Here is an 18139-nt window from a genome sequence, read left to right on the forward strand (position 1 = left end):
TGCATTCATCAAACATCTGAAGTCACTCTGCTGCACTTTTCTCCTGCACTTTTCTATTGGTTCCCATCATGCATCCAGTTCTTTTTTTCTGTTTTTGCAATTGTAAAAGTAATCCATCTTCTTCAAGTGGAATCAAAGATAACGCTTCCACATACGTAATATCAAGTAGATAGCCAAACGCATCTAGAAACTTTGTGACATGGTCTTGCTGTGCCTGTGATTCACGTTTTTGGTGGTTTTGATTCTTTGACCATACTTGGTATAACTTTTCTAATTTTGAAATGCAATGCTGTTCATCACGAATGAAAATACGGGCTCTGCGCCAAAACATGGTAATTTTTTGAATAACCAGCTTAGCACTTTCACTTAATTTCAGGTTAACATTTCGTAGATTGTACAATAACAAAGAGATAACTTATCTATTTGAAGGTAGTTTGCTTCTAAAAATTTCGTTTGATTAGTTGCCAACCAAGTATATATTATTCTGTGATCGGAGCTGGAAACTACTTCAACACGATAACACCATTTCAGTTACATCACCACGCACAACAAGCGACAACAAACAACAATTCGATCGGCTCGATAACACACACCTCACAGAGCAGTGCCGTGTCTTCAGACAGTCCCGTGCTACTGACCATCAACATCTAAAAATAGACATAATTTTGCTCATGTGCGATGAATCAAATACATGTTCTTGTCCTCCCATGTGTACACAGTAAAGTTCGAATTTCAACGGGTAATACGTTATTTTCTCTAACTTCTGGAATCATGATATCCTAATCAGCTGATGAACAAAACAGATCAAACTTTGAATTGCTTGGGGCGCCAGTAAATATTATTTAATTGTGTATTTTTTTCTTACTTAGAGAAATTACTGTATATGGAACAAAACGGGGAGATGAGAGAAGAGATAATCTAAAATTAATTTTCTACCATGTTACGATGGACCACCCTAATATATATATATATATATATATATATATATATATATATATATATGAGGGATGCAAATAACCTCACGCTAGGGGCGAGTGGCTCATTGTTGCGGGCGAGGTTTTAATATCAGTATTAAAATACCGAAGGTAAGTAATGTTGGATGTGAGCTAGTAAAATTTTGTTGCATTTTGCATCCCTCATATATATTCTTATTTCATTTCAGGTACCGAGTATTAGAAATAATGCTTATTACAATTTTATACACATTGAAATTCACAATAACCATACTTTGCTCGTAAAATGGTATACCAAAGAACTAAACCAAATGCAAGTTAAACTTAGTGGCGGAAGTAAAATTTTCTATTATTCTGTGGCAACATATATGGATAAATGGTATGTTATAGAACGAAAAGGTATGTATATGTTTCCTCTTTTTCACTTCAGGACTTTTTTGCTGTAGAAATGAAGCGTAAAACAATACTAATAACTTATGTACTGTTCTGTCAATAAGTATATCATCATTATTTTAGTCGAGAGAGTAAAACATTTAGTTAAATCTTATTTTATATTCAATTTACTAGAACAACCTGTGCATTAAATTCCCACTCTTTAAATCTAATAATATTGACACTTCCGATATTAGAAATATTGGCGCATAAAATGTATTTGTACATAAATGACATACGTATACGAGCATTATGACAAACAGTAATAATAATAATAAAAAAAATATTACTTGATAGAATTACCCCACTCCATAAATGTAACATGTAATCTTCTATATGAACGAAAGCGGGTCATTTCAACTAAATCTAAGCTTCTAAACCCGAAAATTGAAATAAAAAGTCTAACAGTGCTCATTTTGTATAAAAAAGCGAGTTGAATTAAGAGAAAAAAATTTTTTACAGAAAATTATGTACAACAATACAATAAGTACATTCTGCAGACAAGATAACAAAGAATATATATATATCAGGGTGCAAAATCTCAAAGTAGAACAAAAAAGTTCGATCCCAGTTCGTGCCAAGCAAATTTTGTGGTGGAATAAGAGTAAATGTGAGTTCTGCCATTTCTTCCCACTTTCTTCATTCCATCATTACCTTCATTGATCATCATCAGCGTCTTCTTTAGTCTACCTGCCATAATAGTGTTATGTAAAACTTAAAGATTTCATTTCATTTTTTACTAATGGAAAAAGTGAATCTCTGAATCCTCCGGCCCCCGGAGCAAAATTTCAAATTATGCTGCATTTAACAACAAACCTATATAGTTAAATAGCAAATTGCTAGACCACTTGCATTTGGTTCAAGAGTCGAAAGTTTGATCCCAGGCTATATGAGTTCATGGACAGCATTAAGAGAGAGAGAGTGAGATTCAAATACGGAGACAGAAAAGAACAAGTTACATATATAAGTTTAGAATTGAAGAAAAATGATCGGACAGCCTCCGTATTACGACGAAAATTGTGACTTTGTGAAACGGAAGGAAAGGTTTCGAACTCTTCGATAAAGAACTTCTTTTTAGAACTTCAGATGATTGAGATCCGACAGAAAGATCTGGTGAATTAAGAATTTAAAGAATCTCCAGCTTTCGAGACGGGCTTTGAACCACGAACCTTATAGCTATCAAAGCATGACTTTATCCATTTTTGGTTTTAAATATCAGGGTTGGCTGGTTTAAACCTTGGTTTAAATCAGATGTTTTTTTCAAAAAGCTAACTGGTTTAATCCAAAAAGAAAAAACGAAAAATTGCTTTAAGTCGTGTGAACTTCATGGTGACGTTTCCACATATCAAACCATCTGCATTAGTTTTATCTCCTTTTCACCTTTTAATCAAGGTGTCCCATGTTCAATTCTCGGTCTGTCGAACCATAACCCTTCTTTCATGTGCAAACCAAGTAGCCGTTTGGATGTCACTTTAAAGCGAAAGTCTTCTTTATAACATCTTTATACATAAAGATGTTAAGCCTAAACATACGAAACGAAGCCAAATTGTATGTTTTTGCTTGCCTGAATACTTGATCTTTATGAAGAACTATAAACATTGGCAAAATTTATCGACTGCCTACGTAGCTTCCAACATTAGCTTGGATTGGACTTCGTTTTAATTTTATTGAATGATATCTACATACTAAATTTGGAATTTAATACCTCAGTTTTAGCGTACTGATTATGATACTTTGACCTTAGATTGTACATGCAAAGCAATAACAGGATTTGCTTTGCATTTAAAGTAATACCAGGATTTTCCCAATGGCTAACGCGGGAGTTTCCCGATTTATATGTAATTCTGTATAATGGTTTCACTTGTGCAAATATTTATCTGTTTGCCCTGAAATGACTCTTGACAATTATATTAACAAGTATGTACAGATCAGTACAACGTATTTTTATCAGTAGTCCTTCGTGTGTGAGTCGGCAGACTCATTTCATTTGTGGCCAATTAGTCCCGGTTTCGAGTCCAAATGGAGGACAATTTCTCTCGGATGTAAGCTGTTTGGATCCCACTTTAAGCTTATAAGACCCCTTCCAGCATAACCCTGTCATTGCATAATAACAACAAGGCGAAACAAACTTATTTCTGTTCATATGTAATATAAATACATAGAGCAAATTATTTAAACCAAAAAAACAGGTTTAAACAAAAAAACCGGGTTCTGTTAGATACACTTCTCAGCCAATTACATCAGAAAGAATAAACAAACAAAATTTGTACTCTCACCAGCCAATTACATTAGAAAGAATAAACAAACAAAGAAACAAAAATTACAATAGACACATTAGTATATTGCTGCTAGAAAATTAACAAACTTTTGTTTCCGGCTTAAAAGTAGTATAGTTTGCTTGCGTAACAACAGTTGGCTGACGTACAAAATGACAATACCATTAAACTCATTACGTAAAAGAATATAGATAGTTTGTGACGTTATCCACAGAATTGCATTATGTTTAGTACAGATTTAAAATTGATAATTGGGAAGCAACATGAGTGACGTACAATTAATATTAGAAGGAGTTGTTCTGGAGATACAAGCAATAGTTTTTTTCATAATGGAACAATATCGCTATGTTCTTTGCGTAACTTTCGAGCCGGTGTTCGAGAGTGTCTAGAGCGTAACAAGTACCACACAAAGAAATATTACTGATACCCAATTCATAAAGTCTCCCGTTAGTAGGATATACATTATGAACAACACTGTACCATGGCAGGGGACAATACCGGAGCGTTCACCCAGATTTTATTCCAGTTTGTCACTGGGTAATGTTCTACAACACGCAGAACGGAAGCTCTGGTGGAGTGGAAGCTATTATATAATAGCTTTACAGAAATATCTTCAAGGTAACACCATGCAATAAGCGAGTAGCTAATACAGGGATGCAAATCAGCAACAAAATGTTACTAGCACAAGGAAAAAGCACACATCCGATATCCTAATGGTTTTTAATAATCTTTACTGTTTAAAAATTCGCCCGCACCGATGAACTACTAGCCCTGGGCGAGTGGTTATATGCACCCCTGAGCTAATATCAATAAATACGTCCTTGAGCTATGGTACATTGAAACTCCAAGGTTGTATATGAAGAGAGCTTGTAAGTCAATATAACGTAGTGGTACACACAAAGCCATGATGGGAACGGACTCAGAGTGTCTGTTACACACGATGTAACAATAGCCAGTAGCTCTGAAGTTCATTGTGTTTAAGACCAAGGCCACCGTCACGTTTTGATAAGCACACAGTCACGTCATTCATCCTTAGGCAGTGACCATGCCACAGCAGTTGCCCTGTGTGTTTTCGTATGATACTGAGATACTTTTGGCAAATAAAAGAGTTGTGTAAGGAACTTAAGATCACTAAATTTAAAAACATTTAAAAGGTAAACTCGGATGTAAGACTTACATGCCGTGCTTTACTTTAATGATAAGGGCAGCGAAAGTACATGTTTTGGTCTGAAAGTTGTACTCTATAGTGTCTGCTATGCGACATTACCAAGTGATGCCAAAGCTTTTGATGCGATCAGTAAAATGAATCGCAGACAAATGCATGTGTTGGTCAGCTGCGTTTATACACATCAGGCTTGACTTTTGTTTGTCTAGAACAGCACCCGAAATTGACACATAATTCGATATGAGGGTTTCAACACGTGACAGTTCTTCTGGATTGTTAACAAAACAATGTATATCATCAATAAATGCTTCTAATTTTAAGGTTGTTGCACCAATCTGGACACCTTGAATGTATTGTTCCCATGTGGAAAGAAAAATAACGAGAACCAGGCTGCACATAATGGAAAACAGGGGCAATCTTGTGGAATACCTCGACGTACATTGATAGGATTTATTAGTGCTCCATGAAATTTTAATTTTGCATATCGTTGAATTACAGAAATTTAATCAAATTAAGAAAACTGTCTCAGAAACCATACTTTTCAAGTACCTAAAACATATAATGATGTGACAACCTGTCAAATGCCTTATAGAAATCATGAGCTAGTAGAGGGACATGCGGAGAACTAGTTTTCGGATACCATTTTATACCTTCTCGTATATTACTTAATGCTGAAAACATAGGTATGATATGTTTTAATCAATACTGATTATTGTGAAAGATCTGATTTTAAAATGGTTCTAAAAGAGATGCAAGGCAACTGGACAAAATTTTCTGGTCAAAATTAAGGAGGGTAATTGGTTCAAAATTATCAAAATCATACGCGCCTGCATATTTAGGTACAAGTACCATAATAACAGCAGTAAATATAGAGTTCCACGTGGGGGGGAATAGGAGTTCTTTATTCTTTTCTGTACGGAGAGGCGTAAGAATGTTGCGAAATTGGCAGTAAAATTCGAGCGTAAGACCATCGGGTCCCGGAGATTTATTTAACTTTCCCGCTAAACTAGCTTGGTTGACTTCTCATTCTGTAAAGGGGCTATTGAAGATGTTACGGGCTTCCGGTATGAAAGAACAGTCTCATGTTCCAAGTAAGAGACTGAAGAGTAGACTGGATCTGAAGAATAGAGGTGCTAGTATACATCGTACAGAGCTTAAAGACAGGATCATCCTCGTGAACCTCACCGCTAGGAAAGATGAACTTGGAAATAAAATTTTGTTTACCTTTAGATCTTTCACGGATAACAGTATGTAAAGAAGGAAGTTTATGTTGAAGCATTGTTGCCATGCCTCTCGTGAAAATGAAAGTGACTTTTTCTACGATACAAAGTAAGTAGAACTGCTTTAATTTCCTTACTATTAGGTAGTACGTCAGCTCCTTACGTGAATTCTTCGTAGTAGACACACTATAAATTAGAGTAATAATTATATTGTTCGTTGGGAAGAGAGGACCTAACTTGTCTGTGCTGCTTACAGATAGACCGAAAAGACAGTTTAGTGTGAGATAACCACCAGGAAAATATACTTCTCTTTTGAAATTTAAAGTGCATTAAATAGTTCCACCTATTGGCACTAAATAACTGTAGAACTTCGTCAGATAAAATGCTGTTACCAAAGAAAGAAAGATTTTAAATACTTATGGAGGGGCAAACCAATAGGTGCAAACAACAGCACAGTGGTCAGAAAAGACACATGGAGAACTTCTATAGAGCTCACATAATCTATTAAAATGGGACTGACATAGATTCAACCAAGCGACTGGATCCTAAAGAGCGTGTGCCCTGGGGCATCACCCTTAAAATGACGCCAAACGTCAAGTAAATTAAAATCTTGAACCAATTTGCGTAATGCTTTAGAATTGTTGTAACCAAAACTTGTATGTATTGAGCCTAACACTGCAAATCTCTATCCCCAGAGTGTAACTAAGCTTTAACCTCGGTGAGATAGGAGTTGTGCTCAGAACGATTGTTATTCCCGGACGGCGAATATGTTTCAAAACTGTATATGTTCAGAATTGGCTGTAAGAATTTAACCTGACGGAAATTTTGTGAAGTCGGTTAGTGAGATGTCTTTGCGATATTAAGTAGCTGTTCCAGAACCAGTTTCGGAAGGATTGACTTCCCACAAGTGACTACAGAGAAAGGAGGAAATGTCTGTATTGTATTCTTGAAAAAAAAATATATCCAGAGTGATTCATTGATGTAATCGGCTAGTGCTTTTTGCTTGGTAAAACTAGAAATACCGTTTAGTATTGATATTAAAAGTGGCTATACGCTTTGCAAACATAGTTAATGGCTACAGAAAGATAAAAAGATGCCAAAGAAACACTACACAAGGAAATGACACGCTGCACATAAAAGAACAAAGACGGGTGTAAACACTCGAACATATTCCTATTTAAAATTGGATGATACGATAACTTGTTTGGGACGCACCACTATCATTTGCCTTAGCACTTGTTTCACTGTGATGGAGATCTGTTTCATATCCCATATCGAAGCCATATCGAAAGAAACACTCACTTCCTTGTAGGGGTAATCAGTAATTGCTAACGGTGGAATACTTACTGCGGTTACAGGTAACGTATCCATCTCCGATTCTGAAGATGCTGGACCAGTAAGATTCTGTTGTGGAAAATCCGAAGGAATTGCTGCTATGGGAGTAGAACTTGATGAGTCACTCTGCAATGTAGTGAAAGCAATAGTCGTCTGGGAGACTAACAGGGTAACTGGTCATAGGTGCACATGTAGAACTAATGGGAACATCGATCTGTCATTTAGGTTCATTTACATTGGGTAAATTGGGGAAAGTGGTATCAGAAGTAACAGCTCGAGACTCAAGGTTCTCCTGTAAAGTTGGAGGACGTTTCTCACATATAACGGGAAAACTGGTAACCAAATGAACATTTGTAAGAGTATCCACTTTGTTTAAAGTACCGGCCATTAGCGGAGATCTTGATGGCAGGTAATTCGTTTTCTGCATTTGAGTGGAACACTGCAACAATCCACGCTGAACTGATGAAAGTGTATGGCTAAAAATCTTCATTAAGTAACACTTTTGTTAGACAATACTGACTCTTCCAGTGTGGTCAGCAGTGTAAATGCTGAATAAGTTTAATAGTTTATTGTGTTGAATTGAGACTCGCATTATCATCCAGAAGAAACACAGCACGGCGGAGATCAGTGCATCTTTGTTTGATTTTAACCCCTAGCTTTAGAAGTCTTCTGCAGTTGCTTTCAGCATTCGTGGTTTCCTCTTGCTCCAAATAATCGTTCAGTAGGACACGTGATTCGTCTCAGAATGTAGTGTACAAATTTTCCTGGACAAAACAAGCATTTTGATTTTCTTCTCCCGTTAAGAAAATACATGATTCCGTTCCATGGATACATGCTTCCTTGATAGAATGACAATATGCAACATTATCTCATCACTTGTTAATATCAGGTAAACAAAATACTTTCTTTCACTGACTAACGTTGCACGATATTCAACAATACTGCCATTATGGTCGTCGGATAGTGTTATGGTACTGTTTTCGCGCATATTTTCCTATACTTAAGGTCATTAACTACAATTTTATGTGCTATACTATACTGTAATCCCAGCACAGCTGATATTTACCATAATGTTCTTTCTCTGTCCACATCAATACACTCACTCAAACGAACGAAGTTTACGTGAATAGTTAAGGTATTCGGTCTACCACATTCATACGGTTTTCTTTAACAATACTGGTCTGTACTTCTTTATAGGAAGACGTGAAGTCGCCACGTGCTACCTTGAAGCTAAATCTTCCACATACATTCTACGATCTGACTACGAATGTCAGCAGGTGCTTTTGACCTCAGATATCGCTAAACTTACTTTTTCTTTCTTGATCAATCTACCTGATGAGTCTTTATAAATATCCTCTTCGTACATATGCATGGTCAGAATTCGTTGTTCTAAATCTTGCAAGAATACCAATACGTTATTAATCTAAATATAATGTTTTGTTAAGTCACAGTGAATAACACAAAACTTGTTTGTGTTATGTTTGTAACGTGTTGCACTTTGTAATGTTTTCCGATCGTTGCTTGTACAACAAAATGAAGAAAGCAAAATAATGTTTAATAATTACATTCTTTCGTACGTTGTTTGATAACCTGGGAGCCAGGCTTTCTTCTTCTTAAGATGAAAATCCTGTACATTAGCTGAATAGGAGGAAACAAAAGATTGGAAAAGACATCATATAGTGCTACCGGATTGTGATTTTATTAATGCAATTTATTTCGACCAAGTTGTGTCTCGGGCTGTTGGCAGTTCTATTATGTGCTACGAAGCAACGGAAAAATTAAAGATAACCATAGTTGTAAGAATAATATAGAAGGTACTACTCTAACTACAACTAAAGTAGCTTTCATCACGTGGTTGCGGGAACAAGCTACGTACTTCCATGCGCAAAAAATATTGCGCGTATACTGTAACTCACGATTTTCCGCAATTATTCCATTTTCCTTATGTTTATGGGTAAAATTAAGTTATTAGTATGTGGAGATAATAGAAAGCAATCCATCTAAGGAGATATTTCCGAAAAATATAACAAAATAATAAAAATATAAGCAAAAAACAAAATTATGTTCGGTTTTGTGTATACTGGCAATAATGTTTTCGAGGAATTTTTTGCAGTAGCACAGCACGATTCAGAGGGAATAAAGAATTGGTAGGTTCAGAGTTGAATCAAGGAACTGGAAAGTGGAATAAAATATTGCATTTATTGGCTTAAATCTAGGGTGTAGATTGTCTGCCAAATATAAATTAGCTTCTGTAACCAAGATGTTGTACGGAAATATATAAACAAAGAGAAAAACTGTTGTCTTAAGTTTGGAAGTGACATGCTCTATAGCCATGAGCATTTATTTGTTAAGAAAAAGAGGGGCAACAAAAGGTAGTCTGTGTGGTCAAGTGGGTAGAGTGGCGGATTGGTAATTTTTATATTGTTTTGACACCAGATCGAATCCCATCCGATCCCATCCAATTTTTTCTTTACAAAACATTGTAGAAAGTGTATAACTTTTATGTTAATAAGAACCGAAACAATATAATAATGAAATAACTTTAGGTTTTTTCTGATGACGTATTTATTTAGAATTAGTGTATTATTACTAATAGCAATTATTTTCAGTTTATGCTGTTGTATAACTTCTTTTATCATCCTCTTTTCTGGAAAAAAAAACAAATTTCTCTCCAATAAGGTATGAAAAATATATATACACAGAAACAGACATCTTAGTATCAAACGTGATTAATCGTGATGAATTAAACAAGTTTCCCGTTATTAAAAAAGAAAACTATAGAAAATTATTGAATTTGGTCTTTAGGTTTTTAGCATGCTATATATATTCTTTATAAGACAATATTTTATAAGGCAAGATGTGCGATCATACCCACAAATTTAGCTAGTGAGTGAAAGATGTTTTCGGTACAAATATTTTACAGGTTTAGGTGCATGAAACACCAATACGCCATGGTTCCGACCTTCGTTTATTCCACATTATTATCCGACATATCATAGCAGGTAAAAAGCAGCATCAATCGGCAAGAAGAACTGCAAGTTGTTGTCTGTTTTCGATGCTCCGGACTCGATCGCCTAGCACGCCTATCTATACCATGACTCATACGTTTATCATTCAGTGCAGGCACGTATCCAGCTTTTCTTTTTTGAGGGGGCCCAACACGAATCCTCGTAAGCATGTAATTCTAATGTTTCAAAAATATCAATAATAATAATAATAATAATAATAACAATGCAACAGTTCTGTATTTCTCTTAAACGTTTCTTACTTTTCATTTATGAACCAGTCAAACTGCATTGTAACAGAAACGAAATCAAAAAATATTTTCTAGAGACATGTAAGGAAAACTGTCTGCTACGTATATCCCATAACAAAATAGCAAATGGCAATGAGTGTATCGTTCTAATACTGTAATGTTATAAACAAAACGGAAACGAAATTATAATTCCATTTAAAAGTGGGCTTTAATTCCAGCTGGTTTCAATGGCATTACGGTATATTCTTACAAGTAACACTTCCCAAGTGTAACACTCCGATTTTGATAGAATTTGATAGGCGGATACTACACATAAAATAAACGAATACATGTTTTTTTTATTTTCTGCGAAAAAACGATTTTAGGGGGCAAAAGCCCCCACCCAAAATTTTGAAAGTTGACGCCCGAAAGGAAAAAACAAGTGGACCAAAGTGAACGAAATTGTGAACAGTTATGACAGACGTAAAATGAAGGAATACGTGTTTTGTATTTTCCTGGAAAAAACGGTTAGGTGGGGCACAGACCCCTCCAAACCTTTGATCATGAAATATCAAAAGTGCTAGTAACAATATGTCAGATGTGTGTAAAGGACGAAGAATTGCAACGACACTTTGTGTATATACAATACGCAAAAACTAAACGAATACCTGTTTTTTTTATTTTCTGCGAAAAAATGGTTTTTGGGGGCAAAAACTCCCATCCAAAATTTTGAAAGTTGATGTCCGAAAGGCAAGAAGAAGTGAATCTAAATGAGGGAAATTGTGCACAGATATTGTAGACGAAAAATGAAGGAATACGGGTTTCGTATTTTCCTGAAAAAAAAAGAAAGAAAAAGAAAAACGTTTGGGTAGGACACAGACCCCTCCAAAACTTTGATCGTGAAATATCAAAAGCGCTAATAACAGTATGTCAGAAGTGATTAAAGGACATGAAGAATTGTAACGACACATTGTGTAGGGACAATACACAAAAAACAAACAAATACGGGCTTATTTTCTGCGAAACAATTGTTTTTAGGGCGCAGAATTCCCCACCCAAAATTTTGAAATTTGAGGCCAAAAAGGCAAGAAGAAGTGCACCGAATTGAATGAAATCGTGCACACATATTCTAGACGTAAATTGAGGTAATTGTGTTTCGTATTTTCCTGAAAAAAAAAAACGGTTGAGTGGGGCACGGACCTTCTTAGCTGGTGATTACGAAATATCAAAAGTGCAAATAAGTATACGTCAGAAGTTCCTAAAGAGTATGGAGAATTGCAACGGAACTTCGTATAGGGACAATTTGCAAAACAATAAATGAACTGTGTTTTAATTTGTACGGGAAAGCAGTGTTGGAGCCTAGAGCCCCTCCGAAAAAAAAATATATTACCGTAAAAGTGCAGGAAGGAGTGGATCGAAGCAAATGAAATTGTGTGTAGATATTGTATAGACTGTATGTAAAATAAAGACTTTCGTGGTTTTAAGATGTCCCTATCAATTTTGGCACATCAACAGCAAACAGGAAATTAATCGGCACGTGTTTTTGTTTATGCGGAAAAACATTGTAAGGGTTAAAGTTGCCTCGTGAAATACTATAAAATACGCTATACTGTTTGTGTTTGATGTTGATCTGCCAAATTTGAATAAATCTGATGGAGATACTTGTGAAACACGAGAGGCTTTATTTATCATATCCAATATCTATAGACAATTTCATTGGCTTCGATCCACTCCTTCCGACACTCAACACCACGGTCCACTCAACAGTTTTTTTCTTTTCAGGAAAATACGAGACAAGTATTCCCTCATCTTATCTCTACAACATTTGTGAACAATTTCATTCAGTTCGGTCGATTTCTTCTTGCCTTTCGGGCGTCAAATTTCAAAATTCTGGGTGGGACCTTTTGCCCCCTAAGACCGTTTTTTTCTCAGGAAATAAAAAAGCCGTATTTGTTTATTTTTTGCTTATTGTCCTAACACAAAGTTTTGTTCCAATTCTTCATGTAAATTTGGGCACTTCTGACACTGTTATTAGCACTTTTGTTATTTCATGATCAAAGGTTTGGAAGAGTCCGTGCCCTACCTAACCGTTTTTTCCAGGAAAATACGAAACCCGTATTTCCTAATTTTTCGTCTACAATATCTATGCACAATTTCATTCACTTCGGTTCACTTTTTCTTACCTTTCAGGTGTCAACTTTCAAAATTTTGGGTGGGGGCTTTTGTCCCCTAGAACCGTTTTTCCGCAGAAAATAAACAAAAACCGTATTCGTTTATTTTTTGAGTATTGTTCATACACAAAGTGTCATTGCAATTCTTCGTGTCCTTTACACACATCTGACATGTTACTAGCACTTTCGATATTTCATGATCAAAGGTTCGGAGGGGTCTGTGCCCCACCTAACCGTTTTTTTAGGAAAATACAAAATACGTATTCCCTAATTTTACGTCTGCAATATCTGTACACAATTTCGTTCACTTTGGTCCACTTGTTTTTGCCTTTCGGGCGTCAACTTTCAAAATTTTGGGTGAGGGCTTTTGCCCCCTAAAACCGTTTTTCCGCAAAAAATAAAAAAGCATTTATTTGTTTGTTTTATGTGTAGTATCTTTCTGCCAAATTTTATCAAAATCGGAATGTTACACTTGGGAAGTGTTACTTGTTAGAATTATAACAACGCATTGCCCACACTTTGGACACTGACTCAAAGTAATCTGATATAAAGAAACCTCAAAAGGAAAAAAGTAGGTTTATTAAAAAGTGCTTGAGGTTTGGAAAGGGACAGCTTCCAGGACCTCACGCTGGATACGTCCCTGAGTAAATGCATTATATTTGTTTCTTGCAAAACATGATTAGATGAGTAATATGTAAAATTATATCATAGTTTGACTTTTAATAGGTCTTTCCTTAACACACCCATATTATCCGGCGTTCTGCCTGCCTGTTTTATGTCGGATAAGCGAAACTCTACTGTATTTCCAAAGATAGCATATACACAGGGGCTAGAGGTCTGCACGGGCCGGAATTTTTAGAACGGACCGGGCCCGTTCCGTTTAATTTATAATCTATAGGCATTAGCGGATTAAGGGCGGAGCCAATGGAGCCCAGGCTTCGGGACCCCAAGCTCAGGGGGCACTTGAAAATCCCTCTGCTTAATACTAAAATATAGTAATCAACTTATTATATTATAGGCTCCAGACCGATGCTAATTTTTTCCCGCTCGTTACGCTCGCGGTATCCCTAGATTTAAGTCTTTCCATCAGCAGCATTTAACTGTTAATAATGAATGCAATTATTTAATTGTTAATAATGAATTTAACTAAACTAATTATTGTAAACTTGGAGCACATTCAAATATTACAGCATAGTTCTCGGTAGTTCCACAAACCTATGAGGCTGTGGAAGGCAGCAAAGAAAATTTATGCACTGGAACTATTCTTAACATAGGGCCCCCTTAAAATAGTCGGCTCTAGGTCCCAAAAGCCTTAATCCGCCCATGCCTATAAGCAATATTTCACGAAAAGCATGTATTTTTTAACAAATGTGTTTGTCATCAAGTTTTCATAAAGTAGTCCCTTTCTCCTTTAAGCAATTTCATAGGCCACGGTGTTTCAGTGGTAGAGCGTTCACCTCTGGTGCATGGAGTCCTTGGTTCGATCTATGCTCGCGTCAAGTGAACCTTGTGCTGGACGAACACTGTGTGCGTGGGTTTTCTCGGGGTTCACCCGTTTTATCCCACTTTGTTCATTCGACCATTTCATTCATTTCTTATCATCACTGTCTCCTTTAGCCTAGCCGGCATAACGCGGGACGTAAAACTTAAAGATATCATTTCAATCAAAAAACAGTTGCAGGAAGTATGTAATTTCGAATAAAACAAACTACTATATACAATTCTGAGTATGTTATTCTTTTATGAAATTCTCGCGAACCTTATTTCTAAATCGAAGGGTAAGAAGACTAAATTCACTCTCTTATTGTTATAGATCCATTTCAATTGAAGCAGTTGGAACAGTTGGAAAAAATTAAAAATCCATACCCTATATTCCAGTGTGGCACAATCGGTATAACGCGGCACACTGGTTTGTCCAGCAAAGTGAACAGTGTGACGCAAACTTTTTCCTATTATTTGCATGAATATTTGTCGAGTTTCTGTTATTTATTATTATTATTATTATTATTATTATTATTATTATTATTATTATTATTAACGATTCTTCCATGGATCAGCTGTCTGTATACGGTTAAGCAACCACAAGTATCACATTGAGGGAATTAGTATAATTATTTACTTTAATAGTAATACAAAAGTCTATTTGCTTGTATATTCTATCGAGAATAACTGCATCCGTCTAGAAAGCTAGGACTAACAACAAAGGGATCCGATGTTCTGACCGCACACCGCCCCAAATCGTGAGTGCTACAAGTTCTCTTCTACGCCTTAGCACAATAAGGGCTGTTGCGTTCAGGGAGAGAGAGAAATAACTTAATTCCATTGCAGTTATATGCTTATTAAATGTTAACTTATGTTTATAAATTATGTAAGTGATCGTATCGTTTTCTGTTTTTTATTATTATTATTATTATTATTATTATTATTATTATTATTATTATTATTATTATTATTATTAATAATAATAATAATAATAATAATTCTTATTATTATACATTTATTAATAGGTTGATTGCCATGTGTATGGAATTCTATATACACTGCTCTCCCGTGCAGCAGAACGTGATGATTTTCCATACGCAAACAATGTAGATATTCCAAGTTTGTTGTGTTCGTTCTATAGGTGTGTATGTAATTAGATACATATGGCGTAGAAATCAAAATTTAATGTCCATGCCACGTATATGCAAAACCATACACAAAGAAATTTATGAACAAAGACATTGAGTTTGAGTTTAACGTCTCGTTCAGCAACGAAGCTATATGAGACGCCGGCCTACTGATTAACGTGGACTCCAAACCACGTGAGCTCTCGCCGGGACACGAAGCCGTGTCTTCCACGCCAAACGCGCATACGTTAACCGCATAGCCACTAAGGAGCTCATGAACAGAGACATTTATCGGCTAAAACAAAGGCGAAAACAAAAATGTGTGATGTGATTTTGAGTTTATCGCCCCTTTCAGCAGCGAGGCTATATGAGACGTGGACCTACTGATTAACGTGGAATCTGAACCACATGAGCTCCCGCCGGACGAAAACAAAGAATGTTCATTTCAATGCTAACCTATGTAGGCCTACGGACTTCAATATTCGCCCTCAAACGAAGGTGCAGACTATCCATGGTTTGCAGTATTAAACTCTCTCTCACCTCTGTATTCTCCTAACATGTCTCCCAGCGATTACAACATTTTTTGGTATCTCAATCACTTCATATGTTAGTAGGATAGCTTTATCTAGAGGCCACTGATTAACCTGGCATTGCATTTTTCACTTTTTTACCTTTGGAATTGACAATCATCGTTTGGACAATCATTCTTTGCACCGACGTGTAACATCTCTTGGACGAAAATGCAATAGCTCTCACTGGAAATCAAATCCAGAACCAATGCACTTGAACCATTTGACCACAACAAGGCACATTTAAAAAGAGGTTTCGATTTTGTTCGGTAAATTGTGATTAGGTGTAACATTAAAAATACATTTAAGAAAGGGTACGGAGCAAACGCACTGTACTTTCTGGCTTGAATTTCTTACACTGACTCGTGTTAGGCTGCAACTATTATTGAAAGATTTATTTGGGAAATTGCGAATAAAATGTTTTGGAAAACTTTGCTAGAAGAAACTTCAGGCCCAAAAGTAAAGCACCCATTGATCATATTTCGGTTAGAAATAACTTAGAGATCCATATATTAGAATTATTAAGGATATAATTGTATGCGAACTATAAGCAAAAGCGTCTGAGTAATTTCTGAGAAAATCATGAAAAAAGTCACCCCAAGAATAAATTATCCTTTGTGGATCTTTTCAGGACAAACGAGCTATGCTGTATTGTTAGTGTTTTCATAAAACATTTATTTATGAAATACGAACACAATCGCCTGAGTCGTTCTTGAGAAAATCGCAGGGTAAAACTTACTGTCAAAAGTAATATACCACTTCTAGATTTTCCGGATGAGGGAATCATACCATATAGCTATGTTATTTATGTAACATGTATTTATAAAATATGAACAACAAACATCTCCTGAGTTGTTTTTAGGAATGTCATCAGGAAAAGCTTACCCCCAAAGGTAAACTCTTCTATATGTAATTTTGACAGTATATCGAATAATTTTTAAGCAAATCATCGGGAAAAATTTTACTGTCAAAGTAAACTCTCTCTTTTGAACTTTTCTTTTCGGAACAAGCGAGTTATACATATTGTAAGATTATTACAGACAATATTTTTACTGAAATTAGAACAAATTTGTCTGTTATTACTGAGAAAATTGTCAAAAAAATCAACCCTTGAGAAAACCACTTCTTCTGTATGTTAACGGAATAAACGATTTATGCTGTATGTTAGTTTATTAATGAAACATTTCTTTACGAAATATGAACAAAAATTGCCTGAGGCGTTAATGGGGAAACCATCGGGGGAAAGCTCCCGCTTAGAGTAAACTACTCCTTCGAACGAGTTGTCATATTGTTAAGTTATTAATGATACGTTTATTTATGAAATATGGTTGAGAAAATTGTGCAAAAAGAACGCATACCATACAGTAAATTACACCATATATATTTTTTCAGAAAAAAATATTCATATACGGTGGAGATTTGTTAATAAAATATATATTTATAAAAAGTAAATAAAATCGTCACAGCTTTTTTTCTTGAGAAAATTGAATTATTTTAAATTTTAATCCTTCAGTAAATTTCCCTTACTTTTAGGTGTCGAAGGATATAAAATTCGAAAGATAGTATGTTATTAAAACGTTATGTCTAGAATTCGGTCCAGATACGTTGAACAGTATGGCCTCTATTTGAGTGCATGTAAAAGCGTGACGAACCGAGAGACGAATAGATGGACAGACATCGAAAAATCATTTTTTCGATATGTAGGATCCATGTAGCTTGAATTCATTGAAATCTGGTACCGGTATTCGGTTTCAATAACTATCACCACACTTTCTTCTTTCGTCGCTCGAATGTGAAAACGAATAGGCCTACACCGACACGTAATGTGATAATTTGTAATCCCAAAAATTTAATTTGTTATGTTTAATGTGTTGTCACGCAAGAATAAAAAAGCTTACGCATGTTACATCATTTTATTATCAGTTTTTCACGCTACTGTATAATTCGGTATGATTATAATTAATATCGATAGCATCTTTTGGAAGCATTCGTGTTCCTCACAACTAGAGCTGTAAAATTTAGATTTGTTTAAAGAAAGCATTCTTTATTTCCTTCCACAGAATTATGATTGCATTTTTTGCACTTGTGGATATGAAACAAAAGGAGAGAGAGAGAGAGAGAGAGTCAATACTCTAAAAAGAAACACACACACTGAAACACTAGAACAGTAATTT

The 18139-nt window shown here is 35.5% G+C and overlaps 1 protein-coding gene across 4 annotated transcripts in view; it reads left to right on the forward strand.

The window, feature by feature from the left end:
- LOC145669707 (uncharacterized) overlaps positions 1-18139 on the forward strand; it is a 925722-nt gene that overhangs the window by 663940 nt on the left and 243643 nt on the right. For all 4 annotated transcript variants that reach the window (XM_081738014.1, XM_081738011.1, XM_081738010.1 and 1 more), the window contains one exon: positions 1163-1352. In XM_081738014.1, the coding sequence (XP_081594140.1) occupies positions 1163-1352 (190 nt within the window). The remainder of the gene's footprint in view (positions 1-1162; positions 1353-18139) is intronic.

The sequence above is a fragment of the Thermobia domestica genome, chromosome 14 (assembly GCF_964235325.1).
Source record: "Thermobia domestica chromosome 14, izTheDome1.hap1.1, whole genome shotgun sequence".
Classification (NCBI taxonomy): Eukaryota; Metazoa; Arthropoda; class Insecta; order Zygentoma; family Lepismatidae; genus Thermobia; species Thermobia domestica.